Source organism: Mirounga leonina, unplaced genomic scaffold, assembly GCF_011800145.1.
Source record: "Mirounga leonina isolate KUSES-001 unplaced genomic scaffold, KU_Mleo_1.0 Mir_53, whole genome shotgun sequence".
NCBI lineage: Eukaryota > Metazoa > Chordata > Mammalia > Carnivora > Phocidae > Mirounga > Mirounga leonina.
In genome coordinates, this window is record NW_023270807.1 from 87,327,622 (window position 1) to 87,340,631 (window position 13,010).

The 13,010-nt window shown below is 43.6% G+C and overlaps 1 protein-coding gene across 1 annotated transcript in view; it reads left to right on the forward strand.

Moving 5' to 3' along the window:
- Positions 1 to 1,271: 1,271 nt before the first annotated feature.
- The window catches only part of MYB (MYB proto-oncogene, transcription factor), a 33,691-nt gene continuing 21,952 nt past the window's right edge, over positions 1,272 to 13,010 (forward strand). Inside the window, exons 1-9 of the mRNA XM_034991457.1 lie at positions 1,272 to 1,644; positions 2,452 to 2,590; positions 4,938 to 5,055; positions 6,947 to 7,018; positions 8,544 to 8,636; positions 8,883 to 9,103; positions 10,833 to 11,067; positions 12,346 to 12,426; positions 12,889 to 12,993. Of these exons, the coding sequence (XP_034847348.1) occupies positions 1,272 to 1,644; positions 2,452 to 2,590; positions 4,938 to 5,055; positions 6,947 to 7,018; positions 8,544 to 8,636; positions 8,883 to 9,103; positions 10,833 to 11,067; positions 12,346 to 12,426; positions 12,889 to 12,993 (1,437 nt within the window). The remainder of the gene's footprint in view (positions 1,645 to 2,451; positions 2,591 to 4,937; positions 5,056 to 6,946; positions 7,019 to 8,543; positions 8,637 to 8,882; positions 9,104 to 10,832; positions 11,068 to 12,345; positions 12,427 to 12,888; positions 12,994 to 13,010) is intronic.

Below are 13,010 nucleotides of genomic sequence, written 5' to 3' on the forward strand. Positions count from 1 at the left end.
GGGGGGGGCGCGGTAGCGGCGGGACGTGGCGCTAGCCCGGGAGCGGGGTTTGCGCAAGAAAAGGCGCCGCCGCGGCCCCCGGCCGCCCCTCCCCGGCCCCGGGCTCCCCGCCCGCGCGCCGTCCGGGCCTCGCGGCGCGCCAGGCGCAGCGCGGCGGCGCGAGAGGCGAAGGGGAGCGGCGGCCCGGCCGGCCCGGCAGCCCGGCGGGCGGCAGCCAAGGCGACCGCGGAGGCGGCGGGCAGGGCGCGTGCGCACTGCAGGGGCGCCAGATTTGGCGGGAGGGGGAGTGTCCAAAGCTCTTTGTTTGATGGCATCTCTGTTTACAGAGTTTACATTTTAATATCAACCTGTTTCCTCCTCCTCCTTCTCCTCCTCCTCCGCGACCTCCTCCTCCTCCTCCTCTTTCTCCTGAGAAACTTCGCCCCGGCGGTGCGGAACGCCGCTGCGCAGCCGGGGAGGCACGCAGGCAGGCGGCGGGCAGCGGGAGGCGGCAGCCCCGTGCGGTTCCCGCGGCTCCCAGCTGAGCCCCGCGCCCGCCGCGCCATGGCCCGGAGACCCCGACACAGGTAACGGGGAGCCCGGACGGGCGGCCGCGGGCAGGGGCGCTCGGGGCACCGGGCGCTCGGAGAGCAGGTGGGAATGCGTTCCCGGATCTTCTGTGGGGCTGTCAGATCCTGCGAGGACCTAGAGCCTCTGCCTCTGCAGCAGAAGCCGCGAGTGAAACTGATGAATGGAAGAGCCTATGCGGGAAATATATCAGGACGTCAGGAAGCCTGCCCTGAGGCTCATTTTACAAGTTGCGCGGGGATACGTTTCTCTCTAGGGGGCAAAAAAGGCAGCCCCTTCCAGCCGGGGCCAGAGAGGTGCCCACCAGCCCCGGGGAGCCCACTAGGTCCCTGGCTTGATGCCGCGGGCGTCGGCGAGGGAGTCGCAGCGTAATTGGTGGATGCACTGCGATATGTTTGGACTTGGAAGTGCAGAGCATATGGCAGATATAGGGAAAATGCCGGATTGTTTAGTAGCTGCAGGTAGTTCCTTAAATTTCATTCATTCTTTATGGAGGCGAAGAAGAGCGGCAGCTGACAGGCGGCTGCAAGGAAGGTTTTAGGGAGGAAGAGGGTCTCTACATTGGCAAATTGTTTTAAGCCCTGGTTTTGAAAGCTCTCATCATAGTACTCTGGGAGGCTTTTATTTCTTACGCAAGCACTTCACACGCACTCACACGCGTCCGCGCTGCACATGTCCCCGCACTTGGGGAGGCTCTCGGCGGGATGATGGGTGAAGTCCCCTCACGTTGTGGCCGCACGGAGGGGAAGAGGGAGAGGAGGAGGGAAATGCTCGTCCGAACTGTCAGTCGCTGGCGCTCCCGCTTCCTCTGGTCTCTGGACTTCCCGGACTGGACGCGCCGGAGTTCCCTGCGGGCCGCCGGGTGCGGGGACAAGCTCAGCGGCCGTCACGGTTGCCACTCAACGGACAAGGACGGAGGCGGGCAGCACCCAAGGCGGCTGCCGCGCAACCGGGACGCAATCCCTCTTCGCTGGGGCAAGAGGTCCGGGCGTGGCGCGCACACGTGGACGCGGCTGAGGTTACCGCTCCTCTCCACGCCCTGCTCCCGCCGCCTTAGCTCGCCCGGGAGGAGGACGGGTGACGGGCCGACCCTCGCTCAGAGGTTCTTGGTATCAGCCCCTGGAGGCAAAGCAAATCCAACCCCTTTCCTTCGAGTTGTTTGCTTTTCATGTACTTATTTGTTTTTGAACTGGCTGTCGCTTGTCCCCGCGCAGCGCTAGGAAGTTGCAAGGAGCGTGGGTGTGGGCCTGGGCCGTGCAGCTGCACCCTCCGGCCGGGCCTGGCCAGGCTGGGAGCAGCGCCTAGGCATGGCTGGGTGCCGGAGAAAAAGGGAGACGACCTGCGGGGGTGGGGGGGGGGGTGCCTGGGCTCCCTAGGCCTCGCCCAGGGCCCGGCCACGCGGGGCGGGGTGCTGCCCCTGAAGTGGTTTCACCTTCGCCTTTGGGACTTAACAGCGGAGGCCACCTTTTTTTTTTTTTTTTTGAGAGCAGAAACTGGGAGGAGGAGAAGGAAGCTGGGAAGGGGTGCTGGGAGGAGGCGCGGTGGAGACTCGGCGCCCCGCGATCTCTGCTGGCCGGGTGGGGCGGGGCCGCGCAGGTTCCTTGCAGCTCCCAGGTAGCGGAGAAGGGTGGCGGCCAGGAGGGGCGGGAGCCTTGAACCTGCCTCAGGGGGAAGAGAAACCCGGCTGCGGGCTCAAAGCCGTTTCTTGCTGGGCGAGCGTCAGCTTGGCAGGGATTATTAACCAGGTCAGCGAAATGAGTCTGAACCCCTTTTCTAGAATCACAGTAGCGGCCACAAGACACTTCCTCCCGCTCCCCTCCCTCTTCCCAACCCCCAACACCTCTTTTCTTTTTCGTTTCTTTGCACGGTTTGTTTCCTTGACAGAATGTAATATTCATAGTTGTACTCTTGTAACCACACCAGGTCTAGCAGGTGGGGAGTCGAGTGCATCAAGCCTGAAATCAACCTTTGAAAGTCCTCTGACTGTTGAGTCTGAGAGCTTGTCGGAGCAGATAAAGGAAAAGTTATTTCAGGTCCTTAGTAGACATCTGTCATGCAATTTAGGCTACCGGGACAACTTAGAGCGAGGGCATCGCCTGCAAAGCTCAAAAGCTCGCCCGGGTGCCAAACCTGCTGATGGCCCCAGGAGCAGACTATGAGCAGCCCTGGGCTCGCCCTGCTCCCCTTATGGGGACCTGCAGAAGTCCCACACCACGTTTTCCCCCAAGACTCTGGTTTTGCTCATCTCTGCTTCTGTGCTGAATTTTGAAGAAGCAGGAAGACATGAAATCATCATTTATTAGCCCTGGAAAGTACCTCACTAATAGAATCCAAGCCCTTAGGTAAAGGCGAGGAACTGAGGTCCTGAGAGAGAGGAAGTGATTTGTCCAAGTCATGCAGGGAAGTGGAGGCAGAATTAGGACTGGCACCTTTGCCTCCAGAACTCTAGTCCTGTTTGATGCCTATCCTTTCTCACCTGACGTTGGCTGCCCCCTATGGGCCGCCGCATTTGTTGCTTGTTCCTGAGAGGTGAGCTATTACCAGGAGAAAGATGCCCAATTACTATTAGTTTGGAAAATGTAGTTTCTCACTTCTGAAAATCTCCAGATCCGGCCAAACCTAAAACGTTATAGTAAATGGAATCTGTGACTCCCTTTTCAGGTTACCCTGCCTTTCTGATATTTCATAAGGGTGCCACTTCATCTGGGGGCTTTCCAAGGAGTTCCCTGTGAATCTTTTGAAAGATGCCGACCTACAGCTCTAGGATTATGATATGTATATATTTATCTTCTGATGCTTGTGTTTTTTTATTAGCGGGAATCTATTGTATTTATTAATCAGTTGTTTAGAGCCTCTTGTTGACAGTGGGGAACAGGATGACACTCTTGTTTAAAAGAATAGATAATAAAAAATGATTGTAGATTATAAATACAGCTTAGAGAAGTACAGCTTAGGGATCTCTTTTGTGGTGGCATTTGGAGTTTGGGATCACATCCTACTTGTCACCATGCATCCTGGACTTACAGTTTATGCCCAAAATAATAGTTTTAAATTATAAGTACCTCAAATTCAGGATTTTTGGAAAGCACTTTTGCTTGACTTGTAAGGGGTGAGTAATATATACTTGTAAGTTAGTTTGGGAAGACAAAACCTGTGTAAAAATCATAACTGGCACTATGATGTTGCTCTGTGTCATTATTTTATTCTCAGTTTGGTGGATTTCTCAATATTACAATGAAAATTTTTAGGGAAGTTTCTAAGAGTCTAATTTAAGATATTTAAGGCACATTTATATTATATTAATATATTAAGATAGAATTTAAGATAACATATCTTATGTTTTATAAGTAAAATTACAACTAAAAGTAAACTATAAATTTTACTGGCTGTTAACATTACTGTCATCTATTTGGTATATGATTAATAAACACTAAGTGTAGAATTACTTCAAAAGTCATCAAAATTCAGAGTTTTGGTCTACTAGGTAAAAGAAAAGGCTCTCTTCAAAACACTAATGCATTTTGGGGGAATCCCTTAGTTTTGAGTTAGGTACATCTTAAGAGATGTCAAATACCATTCAGTCAGAAATAGGAAAAAAAAAAAAAAACAACAACAACAACCTAAAAAGTAAGTAAGAGTGTGACTACCAAGTGGCCTAATTATTCATTTAGTTACTTAGGAAACTGACTGTTGTCATCGGGGCCACAAGTTGGATCAACTGGCCTGCAGTTTTGATCTGTTGGATATTAATGTTGTGTACAAAGCAGTCTGATCACTCGATGGCCTTATCCTTCCTCGGGTTTTGTAAATCCTTTCCTTTTACATTCTCTTAATCTTCTCATCTTTAAGGGATGACTATAATTGTATTGTTGGGCGTATTACTTCTTGAATTTTTTTTCTCTTAATAAAACAGCAGCCGCATTGGAGTAACATCATTGAGTTGCTTGTTGTTGTGGAGAAATAGTATTTAAATGATGTGATGTATGCCAAAGATTTTTAGCGTGTGGTTATATAAAGGAAATTGGCTCTTGTTTCTTCTATTGTCCTTAACATTAAGTTTTCAACTTAAACCTTCATTGGTTGGAAGGTTGCCAAATGTGTAACTTGTCACTGGCCTAACAGTCTCAGCAGGTTTAAACATGTAGAGCAATAAGAAAGTGCCAGGTCCTTGGCCGTATCTGTGGATACCACTAACAGCAGAACCAGTTTACAATACTAGAGCAACAGAATGCAGAAAACAATCTTGTGCAAGTTTTCAAAATGTTATCCTCATAACCTTTGAAAAGATTGAGTTTTCATGTAAATTTTGCTACCCAGTAGTTTAAGTCTTCTGGTTTCAGCCCACGTCTGCCCATTTTTTATTTCTGCAGCATATACAGTAGTGACGAGGATGATGAAGACATTGAGATGTGTGATCATGACTATGATGGGCTGCTGCCTAAGTCTGGAAAGCGTCACTTGGGGAAAACTAGGTGGACCAGGGAAGAGGTAACTAATCATGTTATCAAAACGTGGAACAAACCTAGGGTGTATCAATTTATGAAAAAAAATGTTTCAGCTAAACTACAGGTGCTCCAACTCATTAGCTGGCTCTTTGAAGTCTTACCCTGGCCTGCCCAGGGCAGCATGCTGACCTCTCACCACTCCCCCAACGTGTACACTATACCATCTGCTTCAGAACTCTTCATAGTTCTTTGAATGTCCCCTCCTTCTCACTTCAGGTTTCATCTGTGTTTTTCTCTCTGCCTATTCTGTTCTTGTCCTTCTGCTGCACTACTTCTTACTACTTTTTTATCACCTGTGAAGACATCACCTTTTCTGTGAGGTCCTCCCTGGATTCCCCAGGCAGGTCGGATGCATCCTCCAGGCATTGGATACACATTCTTACTTATGACTGCTGTAACATGAGTGCCTCCCCCAGTAGACTGACAACAAATCTGAGGGCAGGGCTAAATGTCTATTCCTTTTTGTGTTCCCTGAGCCCAGGATCGCTTGACACAAAGGAAGATATTAATAAGTGTTCTCTGTGCAAATGAATGAATTGCTATTTCCCAAAACAAAAGTAGGAAACAAAATACTCACAGAACTCATCTTGTCATAATGGATTTAACATTTGTGATGTATATTTCACAGAGCCATATACATGAATGTCTATTCTAACAGCTTTCAGTGATGGATGGAGATGTGTCTTCTTCCCACCTTTCTTTTTCTGCTAGCTTATCAAAAGCTTGATCTTTGTACAAATGGAACAATACTTAAGGAGCAAAATTATTAATGTATGAGGAAAATTGCTTTTTCTTTAAAGTTTTCAAAAAAATTTGCAACTGATTTTAGAAGACTTTATGTTAGAATAAATGATACTAACTCTTCTTCTGTTTCATTCTACCCTACTTCACTTAAACCAGAGCCCCTCTTGATAGGCAGGTGGGATTGCCAGTGAGCTCCATAGGAAATGCATAGTTTATCTATGGAGGTTGTGATCTTAGATGATCCTGAGAGATATAGAAGTTCTGTTGTTAACACTGGTTTCCTAATTCCTGTGTCTGTGTCCTACGAGGACCCACGTTGTGTGTGAAAGTTACCTTTGCAGAAACGTGGGGGTTCTTTTTCACTTGAAGGAATGTGTTTAGAAAGACACTTGTGAACTGAAAGATTTCTCCCTGATGTTTCATGTCTTCAGTGTTCTGATAAGTTTGGCCTCCTTTAAATTGTGAATATATTGATGCAAAAATGAAATTATTTTCTTACATTATCCATGCCTTCAGTGGGTTTCCGTAGTGTAGTGGTTATCACGTTCGCCTCACATTATCCGTGCCTTCAAATTTAATCTAAAAAGTGATCTTCCATTTTTTGCATGAAAGAGGTTGAACTAGCTAAATGTTAAAATAGAACTTGAACCGTTTCTTACTCAAGATCCTATTTATTGTCATAGTTAAATGTCTATTGACTCTAACATTGGAGTTCATTATTTTATTTCCCATCAAGCAAAACTTTTAATAGTTATCATATACTAAACATTCAGTGAGCCAGGCATTATGTTAAATGTTTTGCATAGCTACTTCATGTAATCCCCAAAAAACCACATTGACATCAGCACTCCCACGGCATAGAAGACAATATTAAGGCCCAGAAAAGCAAAACGATATACCCAAGCCCATCTAACTAGTCAATAGCTGAGTCAAGTTTCAAACTCTGGTCTGTCAGACTCTAAATATATCTATGCTTTAAACCAGTATATTACATTAATATCTGTTGTATTTGGATATTTTTGAGGGTTTTTTTCTGGATTGGATTCTTGGATTGGCTCCATTTTACTCTTAATTGAATAAAGTTATACAGTAAATGACTGATATCCTAGGATTAACTTTAAATGTCTTAGGATGAAAAACTAAAGAAGCTGGTGGAACAGAATGGAACAGATGACTGGAAAGTTATTGCCAATTATCTCCCGGTAAGTTTGTAATTTTTTCTCTCTATAAAAGGAACCCAGCATTTATGTCCTGGGAGAGGACATTAAGACATTACACATTCACTCATATATAAGAAGTAGGGGGAGAACTGCCTCATCCAAACTTATAGTTTATAGTTTATATTGTAATGCATATAACTGGGGTTTCTAAATAGATTGTTAAAGGATTTTTACAACTTTTTTTTTTTTTAAACTTTGCCTCTTGTTTTATCTTTTTATTTATTAGGATAATGTAAATTAGCTTTCTGATGACTTGTTATATGGTAGGATGACAAAACTCCTGATATTTTCAAGTTAGCTTCTTTTAAATTTCCTATTTATTTCGATGGCCATACTTTTGATACCCTGGCTGAAAATTTTGGTTTATCCTCTTTGACTTACCCTACTTCCCATCTCCTACATCCAAGCAGTGACTATGGAATCTGGAATTCCTTTCTCAGTCAGCCCCTTCTTTGCATCCTCGTTGCTGTTCCAACAGGTTCGGCCCCCTTCCCTCTTTTCTGGACACTTACAGTGGCTTCCTAACTGGCTTCCCTGCCTGTAGCCTTCCACTCTTCCATCCATCCCAAACGTTGTTGGCAGATGGAGCTTCCTAAAATGCAGCTGTCCCTGAACTTTTCCAAATCAACAGCAGTGACATAGAGTCTCACAAATTAAGTACACTGCCCCGACCTGGCACCCAGGGTCCTTCCACATGGCCCCAACATACAGCTCCGGTTCTGTTTCCTACTTCCTCTCTGTGAGCAGGTTTCGTTGAATTCATTTCTGCTTTCCCTCCTTTGGGCTTTTGTCTCTGGTGATGTCACCTCCTAGAATGTTCCATCCATCCTCCCAAGTCCCTATCAAGAGCTTTCCCAGACTCCTCCTTAGGAAACATCATTTCTCCTCCTAAGGAGATGCTTCTATTCTCAGCCCAATATCATTTTGCTTTGGTTTCTTCTTGCATGTGAATCAAATTCTGCCTTCTATTAGTTAATTATATATATTTGTCGTTTTTTTTTTCTTATAAGATTACACTCTCTTGTAATGTAGGGCCTCTCTTTATTCATCTTTGTTCTGCAATATTAATACCCGAGGCCCTAAATTGAAGTACATCTCTTAGTTTGAATGGGAAGCAAACTTTAGTCACTTAGAGTAGGTTTCCATGAAAGCCTGACCTTCATGTGGAATCACTAACAAGTCTTAGTCTTCGTCCGTAGAGGTACTTCCACGGGCTGAGGATAAGGTTAAGGTAAATTGACAGCGATATGTACAGTATAACAGTCCTTCAGTTCATATGGCAAATCTAATTTTAGATGCAATTTTGATATATTCTTTGTATGTTTTTTAACTGTAAGTAATGAGTGATAGGTAGGCTCTCCAAACATGCCCTAAAATGCTCCTGAATGTGTGTCTTAAATGTTCCTGAATGTGTGTATTGTCCATGTATGTTTCATACTATAACAAAGTCTTCATGTGCTTATCACATCATATCTATATGACAGCTCGTGCTTTGTTATTTGTCTAGAATCGAACAGATGTGCAGTGTCAGCACCGATGGCAGAAAGTACTAAACCCTGAGCTCATCAAGGGTCCTTGGACCAAAGAAGAAGATCAGAGAGTAAGTTCTTTCCTCATTGGTGTGTGAATCACAATTCAGAATATTCCCAAGACATCTTTATTGAATGTTTGCCAACTTGAGGAAACAGGTAAAGTGTCAGGAAGCAGAGGACTCTATTCCCATATTTCCAATAAATGAAAGCAGATTCTTAGACATTTTCTAAAGATCTTGTAACACTGAAGAATGATTACACTGAGTCATTACATAACATTAAAACATAGGTTATTTTTGTGTGTTTATCTGAAGGTGATAGAGCTTGTACAGAAATACGGTCCGAAACGTTGGTCTGTTATTGCCAAGCACTTAAAGGGGAGAATTGGAAAACAATGTAGGGAGAGGTGGCATAACCACTTGAATCCAGAAGTTAAGAAAACCTCCTGGACAGAAGAGGAAGACAGAATTATTTACCAGGCACACAAGAGACTGGGGAACAGATGGGCAGAAATCGCAAAGCTACTGCCTGGACGGTAATAATATGTCAAAAAATATATTGATTGGGAAGAATGAGGGAGTGGGTATTGAACATTTTGTTTTAAATGTATGGTGAGTGAATTATATTCCAATGATCGTAAGTGTTTCATTAGATATGCAAGATCCATAGGTTTTAAAACTGGAGGAGCTCTTAGCATTTCTCTGGTCGAGGACTTCCAGAATCCACCCAACAGTGAGCTCTGGGCCAAGTCATTGAACTTTCCTCAGCTTCCATTGCCCCATTTGCAAAATGAGTAATAGCCTACTTCCCAGGGCCAATGTTAGTATCAAACAAAATGAACGTCGAAGCACTTTGTAAACTATAAAACTCTAAACACATAGCAGGAAACTGAGGATAGACTTTCTGTCGCTGCTCTGAGTTCATGCAGCTGGTGAAGTGACCAGAAGCTCAGCTGTCATTTTCCTGTTGCTAGCGTTCATTTCATTATACCACTTGGCTTCATTTTTCTTCCTTTGAAGAAATAAATAGAGTATTTCTAGAATTATCATACTGCTTCCAGGTTTTTAAATAAGGTCAGTGTTATGCTTTCTTTTAATGCACAAGGCACAAAAATGACCTCATTATGAGGGATACCTGTAGAAGCTCATTTTTGTCCCAATTACCCCACTGGAATAGTTTATAAACACATTTTCTTTAATTTGGAAAATACTTTTCATTATAAATCTTATGTAAATAATGTAAGATAAAAAATATTTAATAAATTTTATTCTTGAGCTTCAAAATTGGAGAAAGGGTCCTTTCAAAGAAGGCCCTGGCTCTGATGGTTGATGTAGTGTTCTTGTGTGGCATTCCAGAGCATTTCCTCTCGCATGGAGGATTCAGCATCAGCTCAGAGAATCCAAGAGGTTGACGAACAGAGGCCTTTTCTCCCATTTGGCCTGAGAGGATATGCTGTTGATTCTTGTAAAAATTTAAGGGGCGATTGAACTTCCTCTTTCTTTAGCATACGTTCCCGCACCCCCATCAAAAGAGTAAAAGGGAGGCTTAAAAGAGTTTTGTTTTGTTTTGTTTTTAATTGAGAAACTGTTTTCCTGAGAATTGAAAGACTTTAGTAAAAATGCTTTGCAGTTTGCAAATATATCAGGACTTGGCATCTTTCCCTTCTGGATCCCATTCTCCATTCTCACCTCTGGTTATAGAACAGTTTGAGGTGGATGTCAAGAGGTGAGAGTTTCTTTTTTTTCTTTTTCCTTTTTTTTGACTCAAAATTTCTGGCTAGTGCCATTTGAGATAAAGAGCAGACAGTGAGGCAGTAGTCCATCATTATCATTCACCAAACTTTACTGTGTGCGTGTTGTGGTGGGCAGGCCCTGCTGGGCCACAGTCAAAGGAGCACTTTTCTAGAACCGCTGGTCTCTAAGTTGTATTAGAGCCTTGGACCATGAACAGTCAGAATAAACTTGAAGGGTGGTTGCACTGAAAATACTCTTTTATCAAGGAAACAAAGTGGTTAAAATATTTAAAAACTCTAGAAGTCCACGTATGTTCCCTATGGGGTAATGAGAAAAATCTATGGATTTTCAATTAGGTAGTAGAAGAAGCATGATTTTTCAGAGGTCCAGAAGACTAAAGCAATTAAAACAACAACAACCCCAAAAGACCAGAAGAAAAGGTCTCTGTTCGAAAGAGTTTTCTGTCCATTAACTCTAATCTGAATTGAAATTTTTGTTTGTAAAATTCTTATGTGATATATTTCTGTGCAGAACTGATAATGCTATCAAGAACCACTGGAATTCTACAATGCGTCGGAAGGTCGAGCAGGAAGGTTATCTGCAGGAGTCTTCTAAAGCCAGCCCACCAACAGTGGCCACCAGTTTCCAGAAGAACAGCCATTTGATGGGTTTTGCTCATGCTCCACCTTCAGCTCATCTCCCACCAGCTGGCCAGCCCTCAGTGAATAATGACTATTCCTATTACCACATTTCTGAAGCACAAAATGTAAGCCATTTCTGAGAATTTAGTTTACTTAGAGAGATGGTGATTTTAGCTCCAGGTAGAAGTAATAATACCTCACACTTTTATACTTTTCAGAGAACTTCCATAAACATGATCCCCTTTGATCCCCACCTACAGCCTTTGAGGTAGATAGGGGGAGGTGTTGTTATCGGGGGCACATCCCCAGAAGCCAGGAGGTTAAGTGATCTGCAAAGAGTTGCACAGCCCACAGTGAAGACTAGAGTCCAGGTTGTTGGATTTTAAGTGCTTCAGATCAGATTAGCTTTTGAATGTAAATTTACTTAACAAGCTCTTGCTGAAGCAGAAGCAGGGAATGAAGATGTATTTTGGAGCTGTTGTGTTCCTCTTCCAAAATGAAAAATGAACGTAACATTAAACTTAAAGAGGAGATTGTTTGACACTGCAGTTCAACAAGTTTGATTCTGTAAATTTGATTCTGGTAGTGATCTAGCAGAAACGTCTTAACGTATTCCTTCCGGGCATGTTTACCTCCTTACTCTGGGTCAGGAGCAGGTTTGTGACACCATTTTCCGACGTCTTCTTTCATCCTCCTTTGGATCAGTGTGATTCCTTCCTAATTGCCAGATATTTCCATTCAGGGAAAAAAAATTCCATAATGGTTGGGAAAAGAAAAATAAGGAGAATAAAGACAAGATCAATAAACTTTAATCTTACAACTAACAATAACAGATGGTGAAACTTAGCCAAGAATGTGGAGCCCATATGCAAATTATATTCAAAATATATTGCTAAATAATTTTTACTCTTCTCTATCTGTTCCATTCATTTGACTACAGACTTTCCAGAAAAGTCTCAGGTGAATGAACTATCATAGGTAGTTCTGGGCTCTTTACTAAAACTCATGATTATTCCAAGAAAAATATTTCTATTATAAACAGCTAGAGCCATCAGTTTTTCCCATTATGACTTCTTTCATACATTCATGAATGCTTTTTAGGTTATATTTTTCATTGTGTTTTTCTCTAATTAAGGAATACTTCTCATCAAGATCAATGAGCACTTTAAATCTCTTTATGTTGCTTAAACTGCTTATTTAGCCATTTTTAAAGGCCTGGCTAAAATTTCAAATTAGAGGATGTTTTTTTTTTTCTTCTCTGTGCGTGTGTGAACTTTATCAGTAGAGTTTTGTTTTGTTTTGTTTTTCCTCAGTCCTAGAGCAAAACCTCAGGAAGCCAAGTGCCCTAAAGCCTGTGTGACCATGAATGACACGGCCTTTGTTTGTCTGCCTTTTTGATCTAGGTCTCCAGTCATGTCCCATATCCTGTAGCGTTACATGTAAATATAGTCAATGTCCCTCAGCCTGCTGCTGCAGCCATTCAGGTAAGATCATTTGAAGACCATTTCATAAAGAAACTCATTGGCTGTTCAGAGCAAACTTTTTTAAGACATGCTTTATTTATCTAAACACTTATTTTCACTTGCCCAACTGAAGTAAAAAAAAAAAAAAAAGGAATAGTGGAGAGGTGGGTGGAGTTCTGGCCAACAAGCTACCAATCTTCACTTCTAGAGCAAATTTGCTCAGGAATTCTCTGGTTCTCTGATGTTATCAGCTGAACCAGCACATCAGTGAGTGCCCACTCGAGCCTCAGATTTCGCATCGCCTCCCTTATGTCTGGAATAACCCTCACAAAGCTTTGTACAATGGCAGGATTCAGTTAGTGTTGGTTTCACGCTGAGGCTCCTGGGGCCCAGTGGTCCTTCATGACTGGGGGCCACAGCCATTGTATCTGCAGCTTCCAATCAGGCCCTTGAATTTTTTTCTCCCTTAACTTTTAATTTCAGAGACACTATAATGATGAAGACCCTGAGAAAGAAAAGCGAATAAAGGAATTAGAATTGCTCCTCATGTCGACTGAGAATGAGCTCAAAGGACAGCAGGTGCTACCGGTAAGAAGAGAACCGTG